This window comes from Rhinichthys klamathensis, unplaced genomic scaffold, assembly GCF_029890125.1.
Source record: "Rhinichthys klamathensis goyatoka isolate OS25496 unplaced genomic scaffold, OSU_Roscu_1.1 h1tg000011l_1, whole genome shotgun sequence".
In the NCBI taxonomy this organism is placed as follows: Eukaryota; Metazoa; Chordata; class Actinopteri; order Cypriniformes; family Leuciscidae; genus Rhinichthys; species Rhinichthys klamathensis.
In genome coordinates this window covers 4,455,341-4,466,490 of record NW_026606564.1, presented here as the reverse complement: position 1 = coordinate 4,466,490, position 11,150 = coordinate 4,455,341, and the positions used below count along the sequence as shown (strand labels likewise).

Genomic DNA, 11,150 nt, shown 5'->3' with positions numbered 1-11,150 from the left:
TTGTTATGTGGGACGCCATTATAGTGTCATTACAGGCAGTAACATATACACCCGATATAGAAAACAGCACATAGCACAATATTTACACAAATATAGAAAAATAACCATATAAATCACCATCCAGAGATATCTCTCACACTATGAAAGTACTCATGCATTACTTATATTAAACGTAAAGGCTGAACTTTGGCGCTAGCGCGAGCTGCCGCGATGATAAGCAAACGAGCTTGTGATAACTCAATAAAGTACACAAATCTGCTTTAAACGGATGAATAACATCACAAGGTAAAAGGAAATAAACAACTTACATTCTTGTCATTAACTCGCTCACATAAGACCACTACTGAAGGAAAGATGAGATATTAGTCTTCTGCATCGGAGCATTCATATTTCGTTCGTCTCTTACTGACTAGGCACTGACTCACGTCATTCATTAAACGACTCTCTGATTGGCTGAAACCTTCTTAACAGATTCTAAGCTTTCAAATGATACCATGAATGATACCATGGCTTATCGGGAAGTCTATAAAAAGAACGTACGAACATCATAACGAAGTTTTTTTATCCCGGATACGGGATGGTGGAGTTAATGTGGTTAAACAACGTGGCGCAGGACGTGAAAATGATAACTGCGTCAGGCTGAAACTATCAAAGAACACTTTCGTCGCGCCTGGCGCTGCATTGCACCGGGTGTATAAGGGCCACAGGTCTTGAATGGGGGAATCCTGAAATCTCAAAAACTGCTTGCTGAACTCGCAAGTAAATAACATATTTTAAATTAGCAAAAAAAATCTGACATGAACTGTCCCATTCTTATGCTCAAATAGCATTAAATATGCTTATCTTTCTGGCCGGACCAGCGAATGCGCATGTGCAGTTCTGAAGGCGCTTCTCAAGACTCAAATTGATGCCTCATCATTTCCTCGATCCTCCGTCCTCCAGCCTGTGACCCGGAAACCAACGCATTCTCATCCTTTGGCGTCATATAGGTGACGCCATATGACATTTCGTCGAAATCTTACGCACATGGCATCCTTTAGCGTCAATATAACACGCACTGTTATGGGTAGGTTTAGGTCTGGGGTAGGGTACGGTTATGACACCTTGGGATCTGCGTCTCATATTCACGCTAAACGATGCCATGTGCGTTGGATTTAGACGAGCGTTACCTGTATGACGCCTTGGGTTCTGGGTCTCATATTGATGCTAAAGGATGCCATGTGCTAAGATTTCAACGAAATGTCCAACCGATCAAAGAACATCTCGAAGTTTGTTGAGAAAACCTGACGCACGTATACAATCTCCACCCTTTCACATCTGTCTTAATTTTAATGTATGCTTTACCTTTGCAGTTTAAATAAACCATATCACACATATTTCAACGGGGAATCTTGCTTTATTATTAAAATCACAACTTCCGTTTCTTACTGTCAGGGTCTTGCTCTGGCAGCTTTGTCTGTGTTGTCTTTGTTTCATGTCTCTATGTTTGTGTTGTGCTTGAACATATGGTTGTGTTTGTGTTGGCCATGTGCTCCTCTGTTCCTGCCTCCTTGTTTCTCTGTGCCACGCCCTCTTGTCTAGTTGAGTCCTCGTTTGTCTGAGTGTTGTCACCTGTTCCTCATGTTCTCTGCTCCCTTGTTTCAGTCTTCCTTTGCGTGAGTGTGTTCACCTGTTCCTTGTCTAAGTGTTCTCACCTGTTACTCTTGTTAACTCCCTTTATGTGTGTGCTCTTTCCCTCATTTGTTGCCAGTTCGTTGAATGTTGTGCTACTGTTTAAATCTGTGCTACTTAGCTAGTTTCTGGTTACCTAAGTCTATTGTGTTTTATTTGTAGAAGTTTGTTAGTGCTTTAGTTCTGCCATTGGTCCTGTCTGTCTTGTCTCCTGAGTCTCTAGTTCCAGTCCTGCTAGCAGAGCGTCCCTGGCTGCTTGCACTCTGTGCTTTGGTGCAAGCCTGGTGCTTAGCCTGAGATCCCTGAGTGCCTTGCTGTTGTCCTTGGAGGTTCCTGTCTGGCTATTGCTAGTACTCTCAGGTCTCTTTCTGCTCTGCAAACACTACTCTCCAGCCTACAGTCTTCTTGTGCTAGCTACAGCTGCTGCTCTGCAAGTTTTGCTGCAACGGCTGGCTTTGTGTCTCATCCCTGCCTTTTGTCTGGACTGTTCACCTCTCCCACCACATCTTGTCTACTGTTTGTCAATAAACCTGTTAACACTCGTTCTGCATTTGAGTCCTCCTTCATAGACCCGTGACACTTACAGACTTTAATGGGGTTTTTTTAAGTGTATTTAAGTAAGTTTGTTTTAACTATATTTACCAAAGTATCCTACTTATATATATTACTATATGTTTTTATTTATATGCAGAAATGGTGACCAAATGTAATTTGTCTCTATTTTGAAGTGTTAGCTGTTTTTAATTTGCTGTCTGTCTGCTTTAAACATGGCACAAATGCTTTGTGTAGGCTATTAACTTTAGGCCTACATTTAATACTAAATTACACAACATGTTGGGGTTCCAATGTGTTATGGGGACTTTATAGACTTAATGATTTGACCAAAAAAGATGTCCACACGCACACACACACTATTTTTAATGTCTTTTCTAAATCTGTAAATTTCTTAATATAGTGAACCACCCCCTCTTGTGGTGGAAATGAATTGTCCAATGTCAAACAGTAGGCCTATACCTTTCGAATCTCACATTTTTCTTTCTTTTTTTTTCATAGATAAATGTGATTCAAGGAGAAAAATAGAAAGATATGCAGCAATTAAAATTAGATGTGATACAAATCAAATTATCAATTAGGCTATTTAATGTCTCCAAATGTCCACAGCATTTTTAGAATATCAACTTTTCTATTTTTGTAAATATGTATAATACACATCTGACACATTATTTTGTCAAGGGTTGTAAACCATATTGAACAAAGGGGAAAACATGAACAAATGGAAGCAGGAGGTAGACTACGTTGCACCCAAACATAGAGAATAATAAATATGGAACTAAAAATTATCATCACCTGTTCTTCCCACTCCTCAGGAAACAGTGATCTAATTTTATTATCATTATCTTATTAAACAGAAGGATGCTTGCACAGCTGGAAATATACTGACGGTGTTTTGCCAGAAGTCACCGTCCGTGTCCGCCGTTTCAGTGTCCCGCCTACCCAAAACCCATTTTTACACCTTCATTGATCAGTGATTGACAGGCGAGAAAGAAGAATGAAGGCAGAATGAATGGTGCCTACTAGTCAACAAGCATCACTGCCCAGTGAGTCAGAGCGCATGCGCAGTGCTTACGCTCTGGATGCTGCTCAATATAGAAAAGCAAGCTGCCTGTTCGCCAAAGTAACGATTTAAAGGAGAAGAAATGTCTCGAAATAGTGCATCAGATATGCAAGATGAAATAAGGATTGCCAGCCGAATGACAAAATGTGCGGACGCCGATGCTTCTCCGCGCTCCGATCGTTTCATCTTCGGTCCAAAATGCCACTTGCTTAACTGACATACGAGGATAGAGACATAAACAGTCATTGGTAAAGGAATATAAAGCAAATCTACAAATATGAACGTTACGTTGCTTAAAAAGCGAAGGCTGGACTGTGTGTATGCGGTGCTGTTTTGGCTCCATCACGGTGTGTGGATGTGCTGTTCCGCGGCCGAAGAGTATCATTTTAGCGTTGAGGTAAGACTGGCCCAACATCAGCATCAGCATCTTCTGCTTGTGTGTTGACAATACGCTTTTACTAAGACCTACAAAAACAGGATATATTGCAGCCAGGTCGTAAATAAACCAGGACAGCACAGAATCACGTTGAATCACTTGGTGGATCTGCACCATGTGCCGCCTGATTATGTGATATTGAAGGCTATATATATGGACAACTGTTCTATTCTAGTCTAGTCTTATCTGTGCTCAGTAAACAGTAATGCAATTCTTTTCTGTTATACCATAGTAAACAGAAATGCTGTGCTGTTCTGTTCTATTCTAGTCTAGTCTGGTTTACCCTATTCAATTATTCTGTGTACTGAGTTGACAAGAATGCAATTCTATCCTGTTATATTCTATGCAAGTCTATACTGTTGTATTCAGACATTTTGTATGTAAAGTAAAACATATTCTGTTCTATTCTGTACACCAAATTACAGAATGGAATAAAATGGACTGAGTAGAATTGAATAGAATAGCATTTCTGTTTGTTTTGTATTACAGAATAGAATAACATATAATTCCTGTTTACACTGTATTAGAAACGAACAGAATAAAATATAATTACTATCTATTTTGTATACTGAATTATGGAATAGAAAAGTGTAGACTCTCATTCCTGTCTTCTTAGCTCACCAAATTACAGAATTAAAAAAAAGTAGATTCGACTAAACAAGAATGGAATAAAATGATTCTATTCTTTGATACACAGTAACCAGGAAACATGTTATTTTATTCTGTATTAAAAAGTCAATTGAAATGCTATTCTATTCCATTCAAGTCTGTCTATCCTACTCTGTGATTCGGTGTACTAAACATAATTCTATTCTTTTCTATTGTATTTTGTAACAAAGATAACTGAAATGCTGTTCTTTTCCATTCTAGTCTACTCTATTCGATTCCGTGTACTGAACAAAATAGAATATAATGGGATAAATAAAATTCCTATCTATGCCACACATTGAAATGCAGAATAGAATTAAGCATATTTGACTAAACTAGAATAGAATACAATGATACAATTCTATAATACCATTCTTAGTCATAAATAGACAAGAATTCTGACTAAATTAACCTATTCTGCAATTGTGCACTGATTAAATTCTATACTATTCTATTATATTCCATTATATCGATTCTATTCTGTGTACTGATCGATAGTATGAAGTTTACCTTTAAACATGCTTCATACTCAATCGTACACTGTTACGCAATTTAATGCTCAAGCTCCTAACAGCTCCTAACACTGCACACTCATAGAGAGAGAGAGAGAGAGAGAGAGAGAGAGAGAGAGAGAGAGAGAGAGAGAGAGAGAGAGAGAGAGAGAGAGAGAGAGAGAGAGAGAGAGAGAGAGAGAGAGAGAGAGAGAGAGAGAGAGAGATCAGGAACAATCAGAGCTACTGCTCCTTCCTCCGGTCCAAATCCATTCCCTCAGAGATGACAATCACACGCCTCTAACAGGCCATGTGACAATCATTGGGGTGTTGGAGAAAGCAAGACCTTGATTCACTCAGTGCTACTCAGCCACAGACTCTTGTGATAATGTGAAGTACATAAAGATTATGTAAGTTGCTTAGCAAATCTCCCCCAAACTCCTCTGGGCCGAAATGGGCGCAAATGTGATGTTTAGTGCTGCCGGCAACGCTGGTTGACATTGAGAGAATTTGTCACCCGCCTGGTTCTGTTTGGCTGGGAGGCGAGAGATGTAGAGGGCGCTGTGCCAGTGGATCAGCTCGTGGTGGACGTGCTATTGTCATGATAATATTGATGCTGTCTCGGAACAGGCTTTATCGATGAAACTGTCCTTCACAAATTACAACAATACCAGTGGGACAGAACCATCAGAATGTTAAATGAATGATCATCACTCTCTCAGTAACTACAACCCCTTGTTCTTCTCAGCTCTCTGCCACCCATGTAGCTCCTTGTGTGGGTTTTTTTGCTGGCAGGGCTGCAGTGGTTGGCAGCAGTTGTTAGTTGAGTGCACAGGTCAGTGGTCTTTGGGGAAGAGAGAGTGTGTGTATGTGTGTGTGTGAGAGAGAGAAAGAGATGAGTAATGACTGCTCGGAGGGAGGACTTCTGATCCCCGAACTAGGAATAGACTAGAGAGCGCAAGGTTCAAGGATTCAGAGTGAAATCAAGATTGGGCCCCCAGGGCTTTAATTACGCACGTCTGTCGCATACAGGTGCAAATGTGCTTAGCTTAGTGCTAAGTTGGTAATGACATTTCATGTAGCTCTGGGTCTACATGTGATTAATAGAGAGTCAGGGGTTGTTGCTACATGCTATGGACCACTGTGATAAACAGTCATACTGGTTCAGATAAGGCGTGTGGGTTTTGTAGATGATAAGTGGCCATACTTATTTTTTAATGAAGTTTAAAATGCATTTGAATCTGTTATGATGTCATGAAGGGGTCATAAAACCAGTGATCAGACAAATTTGCGCAAATTCTCGTTTTTTGTTTTTTTAGACTTATGATTTGCCTGATAAAAAGGATGAAAAAAACCCATAGACGTTGGGTATGTTTACACGACAACGATGTACTAAAAACAGAGAAGTTTTTCCTCTTTTCACGGTACAGGCGACAACGTTGTCAAAACGATCCCTGTTCACGCGGATCTGTGAAAACGACTAAAAACGCTGTATTATTCATGCCAGGCCAGTAGATGGCGATGTCACTTTGTAAAGAAACAACGAGCCTATAGACTTAACACGTAATATACACACACACGACGTCACCGTTTGCATCGTTTTTTTGTAGTTTACACTGAGACGATAACGGTATTGTTTCCAAAAACTTGCACTTTGAAACCCGTTTTCAAAAGGTCGCATTTTCAGGCCCCCAAAACGCTGTTGTCGTGTAAATGAGTGACCAAAACTCATAAAAAGTTTAACGTTTTTAGTTGAAAATAGTGTAGTGTATATTCCGGGATCATTAGAAGCTCAAGCAACAGCACTTGTAGCATAATGTTGATTCATATGAATATTGACTTGTACCTCATTTTCATTAAAAAAAAAGCATTGCAGTGAAGTATCAACACTCTCACACTCTTCATGCTTATGTTTTTTCTAAAAATCATATGTTTTTGTACAAATCAAGCTGTACAAATTCAAATTGGGTTGGAAGTTATTAGGGCCGATCTGAAAATAGTCCCCGTTCCGTAAATAATATGCGTTTAAATGTATGAATTCATATGAAATTGTACAAATTCATACGAATTCACCACCAATTTTCCAAAACTTTAAATAGTATGTTTTTTCAGGCAAGAACATGCAATGAAAGTGGATGGGGCCCAATAGTCAGGGTTGGGGTAAGGGATGAGGCGAGGACTCAGTGGTGAAGAGATGGGCTTGTATGTTCCAACGAACATTCGCAAACATCAACGCAAACAATAGACAAATTAGAAGTCTAAAACAAGAGTTTTTAAAGAGAAGTGTCAGAGGAGCTTGAGTTTGTTGCCCAGCCCTGTTTGTTTGAACCGTGAGAGGCGTCAAAGCTTACGATACTCCTACATCATACGTCATACATGTGTCAATGTTACTCCTTTGGCGTAAGTCGACTTGCGTATAGGCCGTCTGCCGGAAGCTAGTTATTTTAGTCGATAAAGTTTGAAATATGGATATTTTTCTTACTTTTTATTGACATGGCAGATTGTATCAAAAATGACAGTGCTCTTACAACAGAGGTTAGCTCAATACATTAATAAAAATAACAATTGAGATTGAACACGATATAGTAATGAAGACCAAGTTCCAGTGAAAAATCTTCACAATCCCATGATGTCTTTACGTCCTTCATTTATGTGTGTATTCTGAGTGGCAGTTTCTCTCTGCAGATGATGAGGTTATGATACGTGACAACATCTGAAATACACAATCGAGTTTAGAGTTACATTGTGTCTCTTCCAATTGATTATGTAAAAACTATTATGTCAAAATTAGCAAAAATGGACAGAATGAGCCCTTTACCATGTTAAAAGGAAAAAGTTATATAAAGTCTTGGTATAGCTTAGCTTTAATGTTTTTTTGTGACTGGGTATGTTTAGGCATAAAGTCATAATTTAAAAAAAATCTAACAATATGGATCATAAATTCTATATCTCTGTTACTTACTTTGTGGAGAAGAGAAGATGAGTATCCTTAACTGAACAGAGCTGCTCACACTTACATGTTCTGTTGAACTAAAAAGAGAAAAAGACATGATTGTTAGGAAATGATTGTAACAATTTTTAAAGTTATAATTTATAGACATTTTAAGAAAGAAATAATTGACCTGTTGAGAGAGTATGTTGACGGTCTGTGTAGTAACTGTAGTTGTACAGCTGAGCTCCAGAAAATCAGTAATGAGGAGGCTTTGACAGTTACAGATTTGGAAAACAAAAAAGCGGGAATAAAGAACCCTAAACTCTAACACAAATAACCACTTCTCAAGGGTTCTTCAGGACGATACGGTACTAAAAAGAACTGTTACTACGTGTAAAGAACCATCTTTTTTTAGAGTGTAGGATGAGTAAACCATGGGCTAATTTTCATTTTTGGCTGAACTATCCCTTTAAATAGATCATCCATGGTCACAATAAGCAAGCCAACATTCATTACATTCAATATATTTCATACCATTAAAATATATATATACATTTCAATCTATATTTTAACGTGTTAACAATCAGTTTTGTAATATGTGCAAGGGAACTCTGGAGTATGACGTATGAGGGAGCCAGAGATTAATCAAAGATCAAATAAAGAAAAATGACATGGAACAGAAAACAGTGAAGTAGACATGTTTGTTACAGCAGCATCTGGAGATCTCGAATAGGTTTATTATCAGGAGTTATTCTGGGGTGCGTTTCCCGTACAACAACGTAACTCACTGCTTTACTACCATAGTGCGATGCATCGCTGAAGAAATCAAGTACTCACGACTGTTTCCCGAAACCGTATTGTCGCAAATTGGTCGTTCAACCACATGTCACGCACATGGTGGAGTAATAACTACTTTGTTTGAGATCAAATTAATGCTAGATGTTTTGCTATACATTACGCACATGGCATCTGAGGACTATTTCTCATTTTCCTCAGGTATTTTGCTTTATTTCCAGATTCAGTTAGGCTCGTTTTTACTTACCAGAGCACGTTCGCAAATGCGCACTCTTCAAAGACGTTCCTTTAAGTCTCTTGACAAACTAAAAGACGTGAATTACATTTGTATGTATTCTAAATAAAATAATTTGCTTATCAGTTTGCTTATTTGGCTCAAGATACAGATTTTTTAAGTCCACGTCATTCAAACAAGAAACTACGGTATGCTTCGTTCTAACCACACGATCGAGCGTTGTCGTTCGAACCACACAACTAAGCGATGCTGTTTGCGAATGTTCGTTGGAAGGATGGTTTCGGGAAACATCGACTCGTTGAACTATGCTGATAATGACGGAACTTGCGACCATAGTTGGCTAGCGATGCTCATTGGAAACGCACCCATGCATGTGACATCATTAACGACAGTCCTATATTGTTGAACCAAATGTGGTGCAACCATGTTACTACAGTTTCGGGAAACAGTTGTGACTAGTTGATTAGTTTCTCCAACGATGCATCTTACAAGTTACATAGTTGTACAGGAAATGCACCCCAGAGCGTTAAAACATTTGAAAAATAACATGTTTTTGGACAAATCAAGCATGAAAACCTATTCTAGTAGACCCTGAAAACAAAATCAAGACTTTGAAAAAAGGGCATAAAAGGCCTTTAAAAATCACATAGCAACTAAATAGCAACATCTTGGCAACCACCCACAACAACTAACGTCATGGCTGTGAGCTTTGTGTGGACAATCACCAAAAAGTGTTGTGAGAAGAGAGTGGAAATAAACCAAATTTCACAGTATCGCGTGGGCCTGAAACCTGTCCTCATAATGCGCACCATACACTTACTCATGCGCTTGCTGATTAAAGGCATAGAAAGAAGATAAAGGGGGTTGTTTGGCTCAGCGGGAAGTTGCCGAAAGAAAAGGTGAAGGAGGGAGAGAAAGAGGGAGACAAAAGCAAGTGAGAGTAGTATGTTCCTGGCTTCTGGTTAGTGGGCTATGTAAGCAGCACTTGAGGTTTTACCTCTCTGCCTGTTGGTTAGTTTTAGCACTGACCCCTAGGAAACTGATGGTGTTGCTCTCGGGAAAATATAGCAGCTAATTTGCACAAAGATTGGTTTGCCTGGAAACTGTAGCACATTTTTGGATGCAACTGCATTTCACATATCGAAACCTGTAATTGACTTCATTGATTGGCTTTTGCTGCAAGATGCAAATGGGAGAGAGAGAAAGAAAGCGAGAATGAGCTACAGAGAAAGACAAGTGAGAAAATTCTGCAGTGGAAGGAGAAGAAAGACGTGCTCCCTTAAGCAGAAACAGATGAAGTCCTGAGCAGTTCGTGTTCACGCAAAGCATGCAGTATAAATTAATTTCAAATGTTTAAAAAAAAATGAATGTAAAAAATGCTACAGTAGAAAAACCTGTCAGTAACTATCAATGGTAACACTTTATTTTAAGGTGATGTATAGTTACAGTGGTGTGAATAAGTTATTACCCCCATGCTAAAGTTGCCTAAAAAGAGGAATAAAAAATCATCTTTTGGAAATTGATCTTAATGCCTTAATTAGAAAAATGAGGAAAAATCCAACCTTTAAGGACACCAATTTTCTTTGTGTATGAATAATGTATCATAAATAAATAAATGTTCTTCCTTAAAATACAGGGTGCATAAGTCAGGCCCCCCCTATGTTAAATTCCCATAGAGTCAGGCAGATTTTTATTTTTAAAGGCCAGTTATTTCATGGATCCAGGATAATATGCATCCTGATAAAGTTCCCTTGGCCTTTGGAATTAAAATATCCCACATCATCACATTCCCTTCACCATACCTAGAGATTGGCATGGTGTTATTTCAGTTAGCCTAATAGCTGGTTTGATTTGCATTGAAAGATGATCTTATGGAAAGTACCCCATGCCAATCTCTAGGTATGGTGAAGGGAATGTGATGATGTGGGATATTTTAATTCCAAAGGCCAAGGGAACTTTATCAGGATGCATATTATCCTGGATCCATGAAATAACTGGCCTTTAAAAATAAAAATCTGCCTGACTCTATGGGAATTTAACATAGACTTCTGCCTGACTTATGCACCCTGTATTTTAAGGAAGAACATTTATTTATTTATGATACATTATTCATACACAAAGAAAATTGGTGTCCTTAAAGGTTGGATTTTTCCTCATTTTTCTAATTAAGGCATTAAGATCAATTTCCAAAAGATGATTTTTTATTCCTCTTTTTAGGCAACTTTAGCATGGGAGTAACAACTTATTCACACCACTGTACATGATACTACATGTACTTACTATAGTAATAATTATGCATAATTACAAGTAACTAACCCTAAACCAAG

At 38.5% G+C, this 11,150-nt stretch overlaps 1 protein-coding gene across 2 annotated transcripts in view; it reads left to right on the top strand.

The window, feature by feature from the left end:
• Nucleotides 1-3,269: 3,269 nt before the first annotated feature.
• mmp16b (matrix metallopeptidase 16b (membrane-inserted)) overlaps nucleotides 3,270-11,150 on the top strand; it is a 39,927-nt gene continuing 32,046 nt past the window's right edge. For both annotated transcript variants that reach the window (XM_056264531.1, XM_056264524.1), the window contains exon 1: nucleotides 3,270-3,683. In XM_056264531.1, coding sequence (XP_056120506.1) covers nucleotides 3,564-3,683 — 120 coding nt within the window. In that variant the 5' untranslated portion in view covers nucleotides 3,270-3,563. The remainder of the gene's footprint in view (nucleotides 3,684-11,150) is intronic.